The following is a 21437-nucleotide window of genomic DNA, read 5'->3' as shown; positions in this document are numbered from 1 at the left end:
GCCAGATGGCAGCCAACATGCTGAAAGCCATCTTGACCACCCTACTACCTGTGACGCCACTTTCGGGGAACTCCTCTACAACACTCCACAGAGCCCTGCCATTCACTGTGAAGGCCTTGCCCTGGTTTGACTACCCAAAATACAACACCTCACACTTATTTGTATTAAACGTCATTAACCATCCTCGGCCCAACTGATCAAGATCCTGCTGCAAGACTTTGGATGACATGAGAAATTAAGGCTCTGATCAGGAAAAAGGAGGCATAGGATAGGTCTAGGCAGCTGGGATCAAGTGTATCCCAGGAGAAGTTAAAGGACTTAGGAAGATACATAAAAAGGAAATCATATGGGCAAAAGGGATATCTCCGGCATACAAGATTATGGAGAATCCAAAGATATTTTGTGCAAAGTACATTAAAGGAAAGAGGATAACTAGAGATGGAAAGAGAAAGAATAGGGACCCAGAGAAACCAATGTGGTCATGTATGTGAGGAGCCACAGGAGATGAGCAAGGTTCTCAATGAGTATTTCTCCACTGCTAATACTGTAGAGAAAGACATGAAGACTTGGGAAATTGGGACAGTTAACGGAGATGTATTGAGGAAAGATATAAAATGCTGGAGTAACTCAAAAGGTCAGGCAGCCTTCCTGGAGAATATGGATAGGTGACGTTTCGGGTTAGGACTTTTCTTCAGACCGAGGAGCATTCATAAGAAGGAAATCAGAAGGGCAAAAAGAGGACAAGTGATAGCTCTGCAGATAAGATTAAGGATAATCCAGAAGATATCTGTAGGAAGGAACTGCAGATGCTGGTTTAAACCAAAGATAGAAATAAAAAGCTGGAGTAACTGTGGAGAGAAGGAAAGGGTGATGTTTCGGGTCGAGACCCTTCTTCAAAAATAGATCTTATCAGTCTGATGAAGTTGGGAGGTCATGTTGCAGTTCGTGAGGTCGCATTTAGAATATTGTGTTCAGTTCTGGGCACCATGTTATAGGAAAGATATTGTCAAGTTTGAAAGGGTTCAGAAAATATTTTTTGGACAAACCATTTAGCTGGGGACCCTGGTATTCCACTCCCAGCTGATGGGACCAGTACAGCATTCCTCTCTTCTGTCAGAGTCAATCTCCACTCCAGCAACTGTGCCTCTCGATCTGCATCATCCTCAGACTTGTCTGTGAGACATAGAACATTGTAATCAGTTACACCATCAAAATTACATTCAACAAGCCAATATTAAAGACTTTCAGATAAATATCCTTTTATTCATTCAATATTTCCCTCTTCATGTAGGCCACCAGCCTGAGTAATTCCTGCAATCCATTTTATTTCATATTTTCAGCATATTTTAGTCCTCACATTTCCAGTATTTTTTATTTCTTTTCTCTTTTCTATTCTCATTCATCTCTCATCAGACCAGTTGCATTTAAAAAGTCTTCACCATCCTCTCTCATGCCCTCTCCATTCATTTAATCTCTGACATTCTTTTTTGTGCACATCACTCCTCCCCCTTTCTTGCAGCTCAAAACACATTTGATTGATAACTTTTCCAATCTAATGAAAGATATTGCACCCAAAATATTCTCAGTTTCTCTCTTCATAGATCCTGACTGACCTGCTGAACATTTCATAGAATAGATCAGTACAGCATAAGAATAGCCCTTCGGCCCGCAATGTTTGTGGCAAACATGATGTCAAGACCATCTCTTCAGTACCTGCACATAATTCATATCCCTTCATTCCCCAATACCCATATGTCTTTCCAAGATTCTCTTAAATGCCCTAACCACCACTCCCAACAGCACGTTCCAGGCACTCACTACCTCTGTGCAAAAAAAGTTGCCCCGCACATCTCCTTTAAACTTTGCCCCTCTTGCCTTGAAGCTATGCCCTCTAGTATTTGATTTTTCCATTCTGGGTAAATGGTTACGACTATTGGAAAAAGATTCTGACTGTCAAAAAAGAGTTTCCAGCATTATCTATTTTTATGTCTGAAATTCACAACATTACGCACGTTAAATTAGGTAACATCTTTCGTAAATCAGAGTGTTTAATTACTTCATAAACTTTTGAAATTCAAGAACGTTATAGAATTTTCTTGCAAGTATATTCTATGAATAAATTACCTATTTGATCGATCCAACAGTCTGGATACTGGATAAGAAGAATACATTAACCAGGTGTGATACATTGAGAAACTTGCTTACACTGTTCAAGCTTACAGATACGTAGCCTCGCCAGTGACTTCTGGTAAATGAATTCATCTTCGCAGAGCGGAAGGATTAAGAGCTAAGAGCACAAATTGGACTGACTGAAACAAAACATTTAGTAGATAGACTGCCAAGTAAGAAAAGTTATAATTAAGTATTATTAGGTTATCAAAAATTGCTTACTCAGTTTACTATTGAGTTTCTGAAGCTGCTTGTCAAGGTACTCCTGCCTCTTTGTCAATGCACTGAGCCACTTCCGACGAAGCTTCTCCAAATCTCTCTCCTACAATAAGTAGGAAAAACTCGAGTTAATGCTCATCCTCTCTTCAACAAAGGCATGGAGTTGTACAGCACAGAAAGTACAGTCCATTCCACCATGTCCATACCAACTTTTTTGCCCACCTAGACTAATCCCATATGCCCACATTGGGACTATATCTTTCTATGCCTCCCCTATTTAAAATTCAGTCTAAATGCCTCATAAATTAAGTAATTGAATCTGATTCTCTTCGTATATCATGAATTTGATTGAGTGTTTTTGAAGAGGAGAGCTAGAAGGTAGAGAACAGCACAGTAGATGTTGTCAACATCGACTTTAGCAAAACCTTTGACAAGGTACTGCATGCAATGCTAGCCTGGAAGATTAGATCACATGGGATCCATGGCAAGGTCACCAATTGGATACAAAATTGGTTTTAACGGGTGGTGGTTTAAATCTATTTTTGGACGAGAGGCCTGTAACAAATGGTGTGCACAGCAATTGGTGGCGTATCCACTATTGGTCATTATTTATATTAACAATTTGGATGCAAATTTAGGTGGCATGATTGGTAAGTTTGCGGATAACACTAATATTGGTGGCATAATGGTTCAAAATGTTCAAAGGTCTTTTATTGACACGTGTACCAATTAAGGTACAGTGATATTCGTGTTATGGGAAATACTTTTTTAGGTTTAAGAACTGGATCGTGATTAACATGATACAATATGGATCAAAATCCCATTGTAATCTTAAATAATCTGCTTCACTGCCCACTATACCACCAATTTTAGTGGTATTCGCAAACTCACTAACCGTGCCATCTACATTCTCATCTTTCCATAAAAAAGTTGCTTGTATCACTTTTAAATCTTTCCCCATTCACCTTATCATTATGCCCTTTAGTTTTGCTTTCCCCATACCCCGGGAAAAACCCTATTCACTTTCTGCATTCCGCTTAATAAAAAAAAAAGAACAGTATGGCCATTCGGCCCAAAATGTCAGCGACAAACATGATGTCAAGACCAACTCTCATCTGCCTGCTCATAATCCACACCCCTCCATGGCCAGCATGTCCATGGGCACATACAAAAGTCTCTTAAATGCCACTATTGTATCTGCCTCCACCTCCACCCTTGGCAGTGTGTTTCAGGCATTCAATCCATGCAAGAGCAGGAAATGTAATGTTTGCCTCTTTACCTACGATAGAGAAAGGGTACGGAGAAGATTTACGAGGATGTTGTCAGGACTACAGCTTCTGGGAGAGGTTGAGTAGGCTGGGACTATTCCCTGGAGCACAGGAGGATGAGGGGTGATCTTATAAAGGCGTATAAAATCATGAGAGGAATAGATCGGGTTGATGCATAATCTCTTGCTCAGAGTAGGTGAATAGAAGCATAGAAAATAGGTGCAGGAGTAGGCCATTTGGCCCTTCGAGCCTGCACCGCCATTCAATATGATCATGGCTGAATAAGGGGAAAAGATTTAATAGGAATCTGAGGGGTAACTGTTTTCCACGCAAAGGGTGGTAGGTGTATGGAATAAGCTGCCAGAGGAGGTAATTGAGGCTGGGAATACCTCAATGTTTAAGAAGCAGTTAGAGAGGTACATGGATAGAACAGGTTTGGAGGGATATGAACATAGGCAGATGGGACTAGTGTAGCTGGGAAATGTTGGCTGGTGTGGGCAAATTGGGCCAAAGGGCTGTTTCCACACTGTATGACTCTATGACACTATGACCTACCATCTTCCGACATTTTTGAATCTCACACACTCAGAGTAGATTAGCAATTTACTTTGATATCTTTCAAGTTAATATTTTACATTCCCTTGTTAGGATGCGGTCACCTTTATATGGGAATGGAAAGAACAGAGATTGAATAATTCTGTTTAGTGCACAAGGGTGATCCAAGCATCCAGCCACCCTTCACTTTAGTTCTCTACCCAACTCCCACATTTATCTTCTGCTTCCTACAATGTTTTACTGATGTTCAATACAAGTTTCAGGAACAAGTTTCACATTTCACGCAGCCTTAAACTCAAATGTTGAATGCATTAATGGAAACTGCGAATCACATAACTAATGCAGTTGGCAGATGAGAGAAAGGTTAGCATGAAATAAAAACAACAATAAGTTGAATTTAAGAATAACCAAACTATACCTGATAACTGTCCATATCATCCTCTTCTTCCTGTTCAAAACAAAACACAATTTCAAAGAATTGCTCATTTACTTGAGTTATGCATACGACTACTTGAATAAGCAATTTAAGATAAAGTTATGAAACCAATGTATCTGAAAATCATAGCTGGAAGATAAGTGCAATGTCATATCTACTGGTAATAGAATTGGCAGTTTTTGGGCTCATAATATTGGATAGATTTGACATTCACAGAATGCAGTTAGAATCGAATCAGAAACGAGAACAAAATCAGCAGCAGATCTAACTTATGAAACAGAGATTTTCTACGACAGGGTCTAAATGTATTTAGTACTGTTAAGGCAGACAATCAATTGCTTTCACAATGAAACTTTAAAACTAATCTCTATACCCCTTCTGTATCAACCTGAACTCATCGATTTAACATTGTTACTGGCATTAGTAACCGATCTTACCAAGTGGGTATCTTGATATTTTTGAGTCCGAGCAGGTCTCATTTTGACACATCCCATAGCAATAGACAATACGCCTTCAGCAATCAAAGGCAGTGTCCCAGAGTCTTGCACTGACCGCACCTCCACTTGCACACGTCGAGACTGACCCTGCAGGGGATAGTTTCGCTTATTGTTATAAATGTGGAAATATTGCTCATTCTCAAAAGCATGGACAGAAGACAATACTTTTCCATCAGTCATATTTCAAATCCATGTATGACCATCAGGCATAAAGAGGATAATTAAATTGCAGTCAAGATAATTCAGAAATTTTCCTTGGTTTCACTCACATTTCGTGACTAACTAGATTAACGTATTTACCTTTGTCTCAGGTCTGACAAAGGGTCCCTTAGCACAAGTGTTAATTGTTTCACTTTCCACATGTTTCCTATCCTGACCAGCCTAGTTTTACCAACATTTTTCATTTTCATATGATATTAGCTCAGTTTTTCTTATCCCACTTGCATGCCAGGTCAACACTTCTACCTTACCATGAACAGCTCACTACACAGACTAAGCTCTGTTTGTGGATACAGTGCCCTCCATAATGTTTGGGATAAAGACCCATCATTTATTTATTTGCCTCTGTACACCACAATTTGAGATTTGTATTAGAAAAAATCATGTGGTTAAAGTGTACATTGTCAGCTTTTAATAAAGGTCATTTTTATACATTTTGGTTTCACCATGTAGAAATTGCAGCAGTGCTTATACATCGTCCGCCCATTTCAGGGCACCATAATGTTGGGTCCACCGTGGAGCCCGTGGTCCCTGGTTAGAGACCGATTCGGGAGCTCCAAGCCGCAGAGAGTTTCAACCTTCCCAACGAGGGAGTTTCGATCACCCCGAAGCGAGGGCTTCGGATCGGCGGCTGCGGGACCTTTGATGGCCCCGACTGTGGATGGTTCGACAGCCCTGACCGCGGGAGAATAAAGAGAGAGAAGATTGGACTTTATTACCTTCCATTACGGTGAGGAATGTGGGGAGCCGCTGTGGTGGATGTTTATGTTAACTTTTATTTTATGTGGCTGTGTGTCTTGCTGCTTTTCACTTAGTATGGCTGTATGGTAACTCAAATTTCACTGTACCTTAATCGGCACATGTGACAATAAGCTGACCTTGAATTGAATCAACTGAAAACATCAGATACTTAACTGCGAACTTTAGTTATGTATATAAAAATGGGCTGAAGGTTAAAAAGTATTTTTTATGTTGCGTCAGATGGAAAGGATTTAAGTGCTCGAGCTCAGAGTTGGAAAATGTTTTGTTGCCCAATTACAATAACAGACAAGAGATCCAATGCAAATCAGCTACATTTGCACACAGTAGTGAGACACATTGCAATTAACAGAGACACAAAGATGTGTTCTCATGGAGATTTCCAAAATCAGGGGCATAATCAAAATGGATTGTCACAGTCATTTTGTCAGGGTAGAAGAGTCTAGCACAGGTATAAGTTGACAGAGAAAAGATTTAAAAGGGAACCTGAAAAGCATTTTCCACTCAGAGGGTAATGTATATATGGAACAAGCTGCTTGAGGACATGGTAGAGAAGGGTGCAATTATGATTAGACACATACACAAGATTTACAGGGATACAATCCGATTGCAGGCAAATATGACTAGCTCAAGAAAACACCTTGGTTAATGTGGATGAGTTGGGCCGAAGGGCCTGTTCCCATGTTGTATAGCTATGCTAAGAGCAGCCACAAGTTTGAGACCTGGTGCCAAAAGGTTGAGCTACTAAGAAAAATCAGGAAACTACAGGCTTTTCACAAGATCATTACAGTCTGGGATCTGATGTTGTACTGGCACAATGAACAGTGTAGACATTTTTATTTTAAATTTTGAGATCTGGACATTACTGGCAGGTCAGCATTTATTGATTACCTGACGTAATTGAAAAATGCCACCAGTGGAAACATCCTTGGAGGACGTTACCTCCACGGGAACATACTCCCCATTCTCATTCAGCTCCAAGATCTGGATCCAGAGCTCCACCTTCCGCATCACCTCACTCCACCTGTTAATACATTTTTTTTTAAAGAAGAAAGTTACAAGGGTAATTAATGGATTAAAAAAAACAGAAAAAGCCTAACTGCACAAACAGATAATGGTTGATTTTATAATGTTTCGCGAAATAGCTTCAGCAAACGAGTAAAGGAATTGAAGATTACTATAAGGTATGGCACTATTCAAATTTCTGCTCTAAGTAATTGTGTAACATTGAAGTAGACATAAAATTGATATTTTTCGAAAGGCTTTAAATGAACAATTGATGAACAATAACAATAAATTGAAAAGGAGAAATGATGAGCAAAACAAGTAACTGCTGCAGACAGTGTGAAAGGGACAAAACTAAACCAATATCAAAATAATGAACAAGTAGATGCCAAGGGAAGAGTGGAAACCAGTTGTAGTTAGATTGCAGTATCATACTTTACAACATCCTAATGAAAATTGATAGTTAAATCCGAAATAATCACCTGTCCCGCAGGGATCGTGTTTTGGCTTGTATTATTCCCAAGTCCCATATGGAATAGGTTTTTCGAGGATCACATGATTTATGTCCATAGACTTGGAATGCCAATGCTCCTTCAGAGAGATATTCCAACAGATCCTCAGAAACATTGACTGAGAATTCCTGATAAGATGCAACATAAAGTAATCATGCATCAATGTAATGTGGCAACAGGGCAGACAACTTCTCACAAGGATATTTTTCAGATTTGAGAACAAAAAAAAAGTTCACACGTTTACTCGTGGAGGATTTGAGAATATTAAACTCAGAGCGGGTTTTTAACAGTGATAAACTGATAAAAAATAAAATCACAAATGTAGTTAAAAAAAAAGTGAATAAAAATAGCCAGCAGTTTAGTGGTATTTAAGTATAATTGAAAAAGACAAGCTTCTATTTCTGGTGCTGCTCAATATTTAATATAGGATTACACTGAAGACACCAACTCATTTCCTCCAGATGGTCACGGTGTTGCTGTGCAATTTCAGCATTCTAGATGCTGCGTCAATGTTTTGATGCCCATCGTTTCCGCTGTTGAAATTGAATCTGAATCTGAATCTGATATGTACCCTCCAAAGAATTAAGATTTTGTATGAGAAAGCAAACGTATCACAATTGATATTAACTGTAAATATGAGGAAATCTCTCCAATCCATATCTGTTTCCCAGCAAAGTATCGATAGATCAGTGGGATTTTCAAAATCCACTGCAAAATAATCTTACTAACAACAACTGGAGAGCAGTCCTGAACTACTCCCTACCTCATTGGAGACCCTCGGACTATCTTTGATCGGACTTTACCTTGCACTACGCGTTATTCCCTTTGTCATGCATTTTGTTCACTGTATGGCACAATGGTAATCATGTATGGTCTTTCTGCTGACCGGTTGGCATGCCACGGTACGCGTGACAATAAGCTAAACTCAAATTCAAACTAAACTCAAATTCAAACAATTTTTTTTGTGAATTGGAGTCCAATGAGCGTCTTACCTTACAGTGGTCAAAAACAACCATGCACTCTGGATCTTTGCCAGTAGGGGTTGAAGAGGATGGATCCACCTCTGGTGCAACCATGATTGGTTCTGCCACTTCCCAGAAGGTGTATTGGCAGAAAACAAAGTTTGACAAATGTCGAGGCAAGCCTGTGGCTTGAAGAATTTTTATCTGGTGGAGAAAAGTATAATCATATAAATTTGGATGTTCACTGTTATACTGCACACATTATTCAAAGATAAAGGATAGACAATATCCACATTTCTTCTTGATCTTTCTGTCAGAAAGTGAACAGAGAGCCCACACTCTCTCATCCACTGAATGGTGAAGATCTAAATGGTTGCTGTTTAATAAACCCAAGATTGAATTATTTATATTCTGCCTTCCCCCGCTGTCTGAGCAAACCTAGTGTGTTTACTATACAACACTCTGTATTTTCACCTTGACCAGCCTCCATGACAATATTAATAAGTAATCTAAGGCTAAATAAGGGTTGCCAAATCATCAAAGTTAGTTTTCCAAAGTGGAGCAAGTGGCCGTAATGTAATTTATTCTGGTTCTTCATTTTGTTACAGCAGTAATAATTGCTTCACCTACAATACAGTTCTCAATCAATTTTCAGACTGCAATGTCTCATAAGAAGCGATTTACAGCCACAGACTGGAAAGCCTGCACTGAGTGACACGTACTCTGCAGGTGAAATTTTGTGACATCTCCTTCTCCTGCAATTCACTTTCATTTCCGTCATCCAATGCATCATCTCCACCTGCAATGTGATCGTTGAAGCCACCACTTGTTCGCACCACTTCTACATGGAGACGTCCTGCAACCTTAAAAAAGACAAATAATACAGCTCAGCCAGCGGCCACAAAATTCTCTCATCATTCACTAAAACTTACATACAATTCACAAACCAAAAGGGCAACTTTGGATGAATTTCTCCTCGTTAACTAAGAGCTTGCCCATGTTGTTTTTGTTTAACAACAGTCTCTCTCAAAACATATCCAATTCTGTAGAAAAAATTGAGCTGCTACTGTAGAAAAAATTAAGCTGCTACTTGTTGACCAAGAACAGCCAAAATCCTTCACGACAATTTCAGGCAGTGAAGATAGCCACATTCTGGCAGCGAAGATAGCAAGATGATAGCCATATTCAGAGACTATCCGTCAGTATAACCATTCGTGAAAAGTAATGAACATTTGTGTAAGGGTGAAATCAGAATAGTCAAGCCGCACAGTGATACTGGCTTTCCTTCCAGGCATCTGGTACGCAACTGTCATACGACTTTTGTAGATTTATCAGTTACTAGATTAAAATAGCATTGCAGATAGCTTTTAGCACTTCCGATCGCAGGCCTAGAGGTTATCATGTTGGAATGCTCCATGTCATCAGTTACACTAAATAGATACCAAAGCCATTCCTCCATTTAACTGTAAAAATGTATACCAGGCTAAAAATAAAACGGCACTCCAATTCAAAATGTAACAAAATGATCCACTGATATAAATAGGCAACACAACTCATGGTGAAAACTTGATGTGAAAATTAAGTACACAATAGGCCAGTTGCCATTTCAAAAGGATAGTTTGAATAATATTTTGGGCAAGGCCCACTGTCTGGCGAAGGACTTTAGTCTGAAATACCACCTTATCTTTTCAGGTACCAACTTCCTTCCAATTGCCTAATCTGGAGTTACAGTTGTACAGCATAGAAACAGGCCCGCCTACTTCTATGTCCATAAGTTTAGTGGCTTTTTATAATGCTGGTATCTCTACACTGGAATAGAAATCTTGGTGGAAATTTCAAAAATGAGAGGACATAGCTTTAAGATGAGGTGGAAATATTTAAGGAGATTTGTGAGGCAAGCACTTTTGTTTTACCCAGAGTGGTAGGTATTTGCAACATATTGCCAGGGGAGGTGGTGGAAGCAAACATTATGACAATGTTTTAGAGGCATTTAGACACATGAACAGGCAGGGAAAAGAGGGCTGCAGACCACGTGCATTCAGATGGCATTAGTTTAGATTGGCATAATGGTCGATACAAACATGGGGGGCCGAAGGACCCATTCCTATACCAGTTCCATAAAAGGAGAGCATTTCATCACACTGCAATCAACAGATTCTCATTGCCATTAACATTTTAAGACTCAACACCAGGTGGAATCCCTGTAGAAAATGAACTAACAATAGTTTCCAATGACATCTGCACGTTACCTACCTCCCCCTTCTGATTAATTATGGGTACTGCATATTGTAATTTGACATCGTGAAACAGCAACTCCAAGAATACGTTTGCAACCCCGATCAAACTGTGGTTTTCCTGTTCGTCGAAGAATGGGTCAGCTCGCTTGAAGTAAGACCGCATCATCTGCAAAAATGCATACAAAATCAGTTACCCAACAGTCCATGAACACAGTTAACTGATTCCTTCCACCAGCTGAATATGATCAACAATTATATTTGGAATCGTTAATGCCTTGTATGTGTAACAAAAAAAGCTATTATGTGCAAATCTGAAATAAGAAGAAATATTGAGTGACCTGTGTAATCCCAACATTCTCTACGCACAGAAGTGCAATATGTATTTACATAATTCCTTTCATGTAATAAAACATCCCAATGCACTTCACAGAAGAAATATACCTCAAAATCAGACACACACACACACAATGAGAAAAATTAGACTGTTGACCAAACTCTACAAAACACTTTAAGGAGCAAAAAGCCAGAGAAGGAGCGATTTAGGAAGTAAATAATTTTGGCTCATATTATTTTCCATAATTCCTTGGAAATAACTTCATGATGCAATGTGGGCTCTACCAATATGGGAAATTATAGCTCACAATCTTCAGCAGATGGTCGATACCAGAAGTAAATGAATAGGCACAACCATGAACACAGATGTGAATAGAAGACACAACATTTGGTTCAAAGCCTGATAAGTTGTCATAAAATAGAAATACACATCACAGCCTTCAATTTCACAGCAACTGCTGTGAAATTTCTCTCCAGGAAAGCTTGGAGAGAAAAAGAGTTTGGAATTACAGCTTTGTCAATACATTATTGAAGAATGCTAATTTATCTCAAGCTGCTGTCAAATATACAAGGAGCATCTAAATAGAAGATACACACAAAATGCTGGAGTAACTCAGCGGGATAGGCAGCATCCCTGGAGAGAAGGAATGGATGACGTTTCAGGTCGAGACCCTTCTTCAGAATTCGATTTTTTGCCTGGGATGTTCAAATTGTCCGCAAGCTACCCTTAAAGGTTTCTTTCTATGGGACAAAGAGACAAAAGAGACCCTTCCCTCCTTCCACCACAGTTTGACAGCTGGTTCAACTGGTACACACCTTCCTCCAAGTTACGCGGTTGTGAGTTCAAATTCTACAATGCAAATTGGCCAATCAAAAAAATTCTCATATCATTAGAGCAATTCATTACAAAGATATTGGTGGATTATCAGAGGAGAGTTTGGATTCAACATTAAAACTACTTTCCATTCTTAATAAATTAATTAGGAAACAGATTAATGCTTTAGTATTATGCACCACATATCTGGAACAAACTGCCAGAAAACTGCAGGTCTGCTGCAACTCTCAGCTCTTTTAAATCTAGACTGAAGACTTTTCTGTTTGCCGCTGCCTTTCAGTAAACATTACAATTTATTAATTACCTATATTGCACCGTAACTTCTATTCCTGGTTTTATTCTATTTTAAATATTTTATTTGATTGCTTTTAATTTTGTAATTATTTTATCTGAATAATCTAATAATCGTTTTACATCTAAATGTCATTTCATATGTGTTTCTTTCCAATGCTTATAATGTTTTATGTAAAGCACTTTGAATTACATTGTTGTTGGAAGGTGCTATACAAATAAACTTGCCTTGCCTTGCCTTGCCTTTAGTGACCATTAAACTTTCAACCTTACATGAAGCAGTTCAAATTTTGTAAACTTTTGTATTATTACCTAAAACTGGGAACATAAATTATTCCTTTCACAAATACAAGAGGCCAGCGAAGTCTCAACGAATTTGATAAAGAAATTAAGCCTTGGAATGGATGAACTAACAAGAGTCAATCAGCATGGAAACCCTCCCCCAGACGCTACTACTCACCTCCACACGAGACACAACTTACAACAGCCAATTAACCTACCAATCTGTTTTTAGTTGCGCACTGAACCACCCTTTTACCTGGTTTTCACTTTGAGTTTGGTCTTTGCTCTCTCAACTGCTTAAAACAAGGGAAGAGTGAAATTAAGATACCTAAATTGACATCTCAGGCGATGTTGCATAAAACCGACATGGAAATTTCACATGCAGCATCGCCATATGGTTCTTCAGGATCCTTTACACAATGGTAATGCTTCAATTTTTTTTTAAATTTACACTAAGTTGAGCAAGGCAGGAGAACATTTAGTTCACATTTAACAACTTCAAAAGGGATTAATTTTAAATCTGGACACTAGGCTTGGCTGGAGATTCAAAAGAAACATGCTGATTCTTTTCATTCCTACATGGGATGCAAGAAGCATGGACAGGCGAGCATTTATTGTCCATTTCCATTCGCTGTTAAGAAAGCGATAGTTTTTTATGTCAACTATATTTCTCTGGATCTGCAATTGCACAGAAGTATGGCAAATGGCAAAAAATAACCCCCCCCCCCCCCCCATCCCATACAGAGATAGGTTGAATAAGTTAGGTCTTTATTCTCTGGAGCGCAGAAGGTTAAGGGGGGGACTTGATAAGAGGTCTTTAAAATGATGAGAGGGATAGACAGAGTTGATGTGGACAAGCTTTTCCCTTTGAGAATAGGAAAGATTCAAACAAGAGGACATGACTTCAGAATTAAGAGACAGAAGTTTAGGGGTAATATGAGGGGGAACTTCTTTACTCAGAGAGTGGTAGTGGTGTGGAATGAGCTTCCAGTGGAAGTGGTGGAGGCAGGTTCATTGGTATCATTTAAAAATAAATTGGTTAGGCATATGGATGAGAAGGGAATGGAGGGTTATGGTATGAGTGCAGGCAGGTGGGACTAAGGGGAAAAAAAGTTGTTCGGCACGGACTTGTAGGGCCGAGATGGCCTGTTTCCGTGCTGTAATTGTTATATGGTTATATGGTTATAAGGCAAGATAAGATCAGAAAGCCTCCCTGACATGTTTTGGGGTTAGTCCTTCGTTAATTATATAATTCCCCATTTCATTCTTCATCTTTTCTCCCGAGATCTAACCAAACCTTTCCTCACTGCAATAAAGTGTTACAATGTCTCTATTCACACAGTATCCCTCATAGTGGCAGCAGCCTATGCATTCCCACATTCCAAAGTAAAACAAGTACAAATTTTCTGCTTACGGGATTGTCCTCATCACAGTCTTTCCATTCCTGGTAAAGCTCACGCATATCAATTAGCCGGTTTTCAAGTTTCTCCAGTGACCAGATCTGTTTGCCTTTGCCTTTTCGCCGTACCTGAATCGCAGGTTCACTCAGAATGGAATCTCGCTGTTGATGAAAAAATAAATTATTGCAGCAGTACAAAACTAACATGCTGAAATTTCATTTATCTTGCCCAATTTAAGCAACATAAAGAAGAATTCTGTTCTGGTTTAGTTCTCTAGTACAGAGTCTGACAATTGAAATGAAACAGAACATTAAAAAAGACCACTGAGGAGCCTTCAAGCATTTCTTTGAAGGACTAAAGGGCCTGTCCCACTTTCCCCGAGTTATTCACGAATTCTCCTGAGTTATTCACAAATTCTCCGAAGTTTTCAAACTCGCAGAATGTTTGTAACAAGGAGGAGGCCATAGGAGTCCGTGGATATATCGTGGGAAATTCATCTGGTACAACACAAGACTTAAAGACCATATTATAATAACATGAAGGTGACCATTCCCCATTCAAGCTATGCTGGCATCCAATCCTACAGGCAAAAATCTGTCCAATCTCCTTTTCAAACATCCAGTAGCGTTGTTACAAAACCTACCATCAGCGGCGCTACAGATCTGCCACTGCTTGTGCGTGCGATTCTGGAGGCTTTGGTGGGGGGGGGGCAGGATTAAACTGCAGGTTTGTATTGGTTGTCGGAGAGGGAGTTCCTCGGGCTGATAGCTGATGAAGAAAAATTGTTCGGGCTTCCGTTCCCGTTTTTTGTTTTTTTTAATTGCTGGACGATTTAATCGCTGCATTGAAGTTAAACGCAACTTCTGACGCCTTCAACATCACGGATAACAAGTGCAGAACAAAACAAAAGGTATGTCGTTTATTTAATATGTTATCTTGCTTTTTGGTGTGGCTTCATTTTAATCTTACGATGCGAAAAAAAAATTTAGGCATTTTACGAATTGGCCGTGTCTTGCCTGCCAACGTGGGCTTAAAATTTATGGCAACGGCAACATTCCAATCGATCACATTCCAGAAACATCCACTCTCAAGATAATCAAATACTTTTTTTTTTGCACAATCGGGTCATAGGAACATCTAAATCATCTATATTTTGTGATTGTCTATCCATGATCAATATTTTCATACTAAATATCCACAGCACAGTTTTAGTCAGATGTAATGTGCAAAAAATAATGATTTTAATTATCTTGAGAGTGGATGTTTCTGGATTAATTTATGGGAATTAAACATTAAATTCCTTCCATTTGGCATATGAATTGGCATATAAATAATTATTTGGCATATAATTTGGCATATAAATTATTTGGATACTTAGGCTATTTAAATTTTTTTAGCCTTTTCTTAAGAAATGGATAGATGTTTAGATCTAGTAATTGAATTTAGATGAATTGATTAGATGAAACTGATGAATGATTTTTTTTTGTTGGGTATTTACTATTTATTTTGCCGTTTAACTTTTTCTATTCTACCTTTTTTTGCTAGAACTGCAAATAATAACTTGTTTCTGTTAATGCTGTTCAGTGTTTTTTTTATTGTTACATTTTAAACAGATGTCTCCGAAGAAGAGATGCAAAATTGTCAATCCAATTGCCCAGCAAAAGAGAAAGATTTAGACAACATTCACAGAGATTATCCGAATTTGGACTACTCCAAATGTGATGATCTACAGGACATTCTTAATGGGAAAGTAGTGGGCAGAAAGGCATGTCATGCGTGGTTTGAAGAGCAAAAACCTGTAGTTTACAATGCAAAAATTGAAAAGTTGAGGAAAAACAAGGTGTACAGTTTCTTATTGGTTACAATCCGAGGAGTATGATGGTGCTACTGATTATGATATGCCAATGTACCACCTAGCAACTGATCTTCATAAAGACTTTTGCTAGAAATTGTAATTTCTTTACCTGTCTGTTACAGACTTACAGCATATAATACCATAATATTAAAGTTCAAAACAGGAACAGTGGCTAGAAATTGTGCGAGACATCTTTACTATGGAGAAACTGACATATTTCTTGAGAGTCAAGGAGAATTCATTTGAGAAGATCTGGGAAAAATGGACCGTTTATTTGAGCCATGACACCAACTAGATAAATGCCGAGCTAGATATGGGAAGATTGTGTTATATAGAACTAGTTGGTATGTTTGTGTTAATATGGAAATATCTCCAGATAACTAATAAATGTGATTTTTTTTTTAAATTTGATAAGTGTACCACACGCTCTCATTCCAATTTTTTATTTATTTACTTTTTGTTTTTTGGCTTCCCCCCCTATTTATTTATTTATTTTGATTGTTGCTTTTCTTATTTTGTTTTATTTATGGTGATGGTGTTGCACTGTTTTGCATATATCTCTGTGAAAAATCAATAAAAACTTAAGTGAAAAAAAAAAGTTCTGATCTTGAGAATATCACATTTTTGAATTTTCAAGGTAGTCTCGGTGTTTATTACAATTTCCGTCACAACGGTCAATTTTGTAATTAGCTACAATTAGGTAACTAACTAATTATGTGCTTTAATTGCAGGTCATCCAAGTAAGATGTTTCATATTTGTTTCAGAATGCTTCAATCTATAATAACTGAAAATTTCATTCTGTTCTCTTAAGTTTTAAGAAAGTTATGGGCTTTTGACTGTCCTCGATCACAGCTTTTGTGTTAAGTCAATGGAAAAGCAAGGAGGGAATTGAAGAATGCAGGTGAACAGAGGGATCTGGGAATAACTGTGCACAGTTCCCTGAAAGTGGAATCTCATGTAGATAGGGTGGTAAAGAAAGCTTTTGGTGTGCTGGTCTTTATAAATCAGAGCATTGAGTATAGAAGTTGGGATGTAATGTTAAAATTGTACAAGGCATTGGTGAGGCCAATTTTGGAGTATGGTGTACAATTTTGGTCGCCTAATTATAGGAAGGATGTCAACAAAATAGAGAGAGTACAGAGGAGATTTACGAGAATGTTGCCTGGGTTTCAGCAACTAAGTTACAGAGAAAGGTTGAACAAGTTAGGGCTTTATTCTTTGGAGTGCAGAAGGTTAAGGGGGGACTTGATAGAGGTCTTTAAAATGATGAGAGGGATAGACAGAGTTGACGTGGATAAGCTTTTCCCACTGAGAGTAGGGAAGATTCAAACAAGGGGACATGACTTGAGAATTAAGGGACAGAAGTTTAGGGGTAACATGAGGGGGGACTTCTTTACTCAGAGAGTGGTGGCTGTGTGGAATGAGCTTCCAGTGAAGGTGGTGGAAGCAGATTCGTTTTTATCATTTAAAAATAAATTGGATAGTTATATGGACGGGAAAGGTATGGAGGGTTATGGTCTGAACGCAGGTGTATGGGACTAGGGGAGAATACGTGTTCGGCACGGACTAGAAGGGTCGAGATGGCCTGTTTCCTTGCTGTAATTGTTATATGTTTATAAAAGCAATAGGGAACAAGATACTAATTTCCGAGTATGAAAATGTTTTTAATACTGAAGATATGAAAGTGAATTAGGTATCAAATTAAAGTTTGTTTCATGCTTTATCTGATGGGATAAATTACAGGCTTGATTTTTAAAATCTCATAATGTTGTAACATTCCTACATCCAGCTTCCTGACTCGGGCATTGAACCTGCTCTGCATCTGTTGCCAATTGCTCTTTCTTCATGGATCTTATTCACATCAAATCATTCATCAACTGTTAATCAAATAATTCCCCACTACATTCGTCAGCTTCTCTCCCTGAGATGTAACCCGACCTTCCCTCCCTACGATAAAGTACTACAATGCCACTGCTCACACAATATCCCTCACAATGTCAGCATCCTCCTGCAGAGGCAAGGTAACTCGAAGGTTTTGTTCCCTCTGAGCAGTGTTGCCTCCTCAAATCATCAACGACTTAACATCCATGAGTGAGAATATCCAAATAGCTTTATTTTTTAAAATAGGTTCTTCGGATATATTGCTTAATGTTACTGTACTGAACAAAGTAAAATGTCATTAACCACAGGCTATTTTTAAGCTCTCAGTAATTTAATTAACATGCATTCATATCACATATTTTGAACTGTCCCTCACAAGACATCCCAAAGTCTTTGGTAGCCAATTTGGTAGCTTTGGTAGCCAATTTTACTTCGGAGTCACGTGAGTGATTCCGTGAAGATCCCAGCCCAGTGCGCATGTGCGGCATTATCGCACAGCTGTGCAACAAGCGGCCAGCGGGAGTCGGCAGCTCCCGCATCCAAGGACGTGAGGTAAGTACTTACCTTAATCGGGCCTTGTGGTTTTTTGCTCCAGGGGGAGCAAAGCAGCAGAGGAAGCGGCCCCCGTTTGACTCCAGCGAAGGAGCCGACAGTGGAGGGGGAAAGGCGCAAACGGGACCGCACAGGCTGCGGACCGCTGCAGAGAGCTGCGCTGATGCCGGTCCGCTGAACAGCTGTTTGGTGAACAGCAGCGGATCGGCGGGAAATTTAAAAACCCGACCGGCAGCCCTGCAGACTCCTGACAAGGAGAATCGCCGCCCGGGAACCGCTACAATGCCGCCTGAAAAACGGCAGGCAGCCTCTACATACAGGTAAGACAAAAATCTTACCAATTTAACAGGTTCTACAGGAGCCAACTTCCTCCAAAACTGGAACAGGTTGGAGACAGCAAAAATAAGTATGTCTGTCTCCCCAAGCCAGAGGAGGTCATGTAGTTCAAAACCTCCAGGAATAAAGGGGCACTGGCTGAATGCCAAGGGAGCTGACACTCCTACCCCAGTGCTATTGCACTAGCCATCTCCCTTGACGAGGGATTGATGCAACAGCGGAGTTTGAGCTATGCCTCCTCCAATTTATAGCACACCCTTTTGCTCCCTCTTTTGAGGCTAGCTAAGGAGGCCAGGGCTGGGCTGGCTTAAACGCTGGGCAGGCGGACGAGAACAGCAGTATGCCAGGGGAGAAGGATCAGGAAGAGCTACTGGGTGTCGTGGGCCACTACATGGCTCCTCCACGCGACCATCTTCCCAACAAAGCCCTGCAGGAGCAGGCCTTTCTAGAGGCAAATCCGCAGGCAGCTGGGTCAGCAGACTCGCAGACAAGAGCTAAAAGCAGCAAATTCTGAAGCTCCTAACAGAGGGTCAAGATGTTACCGCCTTTGCTCGTTTTCCACGGATCATACTCACCTGGCAGGCGAGACGCCATGATCACCAAGGTGGTTCTCCCAGGATGAGACTATTCCGTTGCACTACCAGGGTGCTGACGCCTAAGATGTTCCCAAATTTGGTATACTAGACTGAACAATGGTGCATATAAAACCTGCCCGCAACCCCAAATATACGGGGCTATGCAAACCGCTGCTGCGGGAAGAGAGGCAGCTAAACCTGTGCGCCTCATAAGGGCAGGCCATGGAACGAGCAGGACATCGCATCCAACACCCAGCTGGCAGCACCCCTCGGCATCCACCAGCAATATCAAACAAGGACTGGTGAAAGCCTGGCGACCGCTTCACATTACCCCCAAAGTTCTTTTTAGACAGGGGCCCAGAGCGGAGCCGTGGGAAAATGCGCCGCCCCACCGACAGCACCAGCATACCAGCAAACTAGGCCTTCATGAAAAAACAATAAACATGGAGGTAGGTAGTCTGGTTCCTCCCAGTTTACACTAAATAAGGGTGTTCTACTAACTGCGGGGGGGGCATTTACACTTGTTGATAAAGCATGGGATGCTGTCACAAATAACCAAAATATACTCAACAGTATTAGTGGATAAAAACGAATTCAAATTGGGCATATTACTGCCAGTTCAGCAATGCGCCCAAAGGGCATTTTCTCCCTCTAAGAAAGAGAAGTGAGAAGGTCAAGCTGAACTAGAAGGCTCATTACTAAACGGATCATGGGAGTAAACATGAATCATTGGAATTTGTATCGAATATATTCACCAAAACTACAAAAGATGGTGAATGTAGCATCATCATTGATCTAATATCACTAAATAATCTGTTGAGTATATACACTTTAAGATGGAGACGGGTTTTGTCACTGCCAGACATCTGATCTCCAAAGGATACCTATGGGGAGCATTGATATGGAAGATGCTAACTATCTTATACCCATACACTAGGATCATTATAGATACCTAAAAAAAAAAATTTACCTGGATAATGGATATCCCGGTTAGGGCAACTATGGGAGCATAGAGCATTCCCTATGGTCTAACCTCAGGCCTAAACATTATAAATATTACAAAAATGGCCATGAAAATATTAAGAAACAAGCATAATCATGGCATATATTGGATGATATCCTCATATTAGGGGAAACAAAGGAATTAGCTGTGGCAGCAGTTCTAGCTACGAAACAGCTCCCTAAAGCTCTGAGGTTTATCCCACGCCCAGATAAACCAGAATTGAAGCGTTAACTACCATGGATTATCTGGGTTTCAATAATAATTCCGTCCATATGACTGTTACTTTGCCAAGGTACTTGGGTCACTATAATCAAATCATGAATGTACCCACTGAAGCTATATCACAATTACGGTGGTGGGCAGACATATATTTGGCATAGTTTTCAGCCCTATTATCATCACCAATCCCAACTTGGTTATTAAAAACCGATGCCAGTACTTTAGGCTGGGGAGCAACTAAACTCCATATCCAGCACAGGTAACAGATGGACCAATTCACAAACATCGTTACTACACGTACCGGGCATCAACTACTTGGGATTGGTGATCGCCTATTGGGCTAAAAAGCATATGCATTTCAAATGCAGCACGTACATATGTGGTTACGGATTGATAATACTATGGTGGTGGCTTATATCAACCATATGGGGAGCATAATAATCATTATTGTGCAACAAATTGGTCAAACAAATCTGGCAATGGTGTGGCAAAAGACATTTTAACTATCAGCTGCCTATGTCCTAGGAAGCTAGAACACAGTGGGAGACACCATGTCACGGGGTAAATTTATGATAACATTGAATAGATGTCAAACCCAAGATATCTGCTAAAGGTATTAAGCAGTTTGAAAGCCAGATATCAATTTGGTTGCACAAGACGGAATCACCAGTAACCTATGTATGTGACTTAGGAACCAGATTAGAGGCAGCAGCGATAGATGCCTACACGCTGGAAGGGGGAATTTCTGCTTTGCCTTCCTCCCTTCTGCCTCATCAGACGGGCACTTCGCAATACAGATGGGATCTGTCTCCGAGATATTGAACGTGCCCGACCGGCCTACACAGCCATGGTTCCCAGTTCATCACGACACGGTGGGCGAGTCACCTATGGATTTCCCTAGTGGACCATGGTTGCTGACTCAACCCAGTATCAGGCACAAGCCACCCATGCCAGAAAAACATCAAACTCCTGGGTGCAGGTTTTGAATAGACCTTACCAGGGACTGGGATTATCCAAAGGAACCATTACCACCATG

The 21437-nt window shown here is 39.9% G+C and overlaps 1 protein-coding gene across 4 annotated transcripts in view; it reads right to left on the bottom strand.

Annotated features, from left to right (window-relative positions):
* LOC129699434 (kinesin-like protein KIF13B) overlaps positions 1-21437 on the bottom strand; it is a 181054-nt gene that overhangs the window by 32063 nt on the left and 127554 nt on the right. For all 4 annotated transcript variants that reach the window (XM_055639207.1, XM_055639209.1, XM_055639208.1 and 1 more), the window contains exons 19-28: positions 13994-14140; positions 10855-11004; positions 9324-9464; positions 8632-8805; positions 7610-7767; positions 7014-7146; positions 5085-5231; positions 4630-4659; positions 2392-2491; positions 1047-1173 (exon numbers count right to left, since the gene is read on the bottom strand). In XM_055639207.1, the coding sequence (XP_055495182.1) occupies positions 1047-1173; positions 2392-2491; positions 4630-4659; positions 5085-5231; positions 7014-7146; positions 7610-7767; positions 8632-8805; positions 9324-9464; positions 10855-11004; positions 13994-14140 (1307 nt within the window). The remainder of the gene's footprint in view (positions 1-1046; positions 1174-2391; positions 2492-4629; positions 4660-5084; positions 5232-7013; positions 7147-7609; positions 7768-8631; positions 8806-9323; positions 9465-10854; positions 11005-13993; positions 14141-21437) is intronic.

Source organism: Leucoraja erinacea, chromosome 8 (assembly GCF_028641065.1).
Source record: "Leucoraja erinacea ecotype New England chromosome 8, Leri_hhj_1, whole genome shotgun sequence".
NCBI classification, from domain to species: Eukaryota; Metazoa; Chordata; class Chondrichthyes; order Rajiformes; family Rajidae; genus Leucoraja; species Leucoraja erinaceus.
The sequence above is the reverse complement of the archived record's forward strand: the minus strand, read 5'-3'. Positions and strand labels throughout refer to the sequence as shown.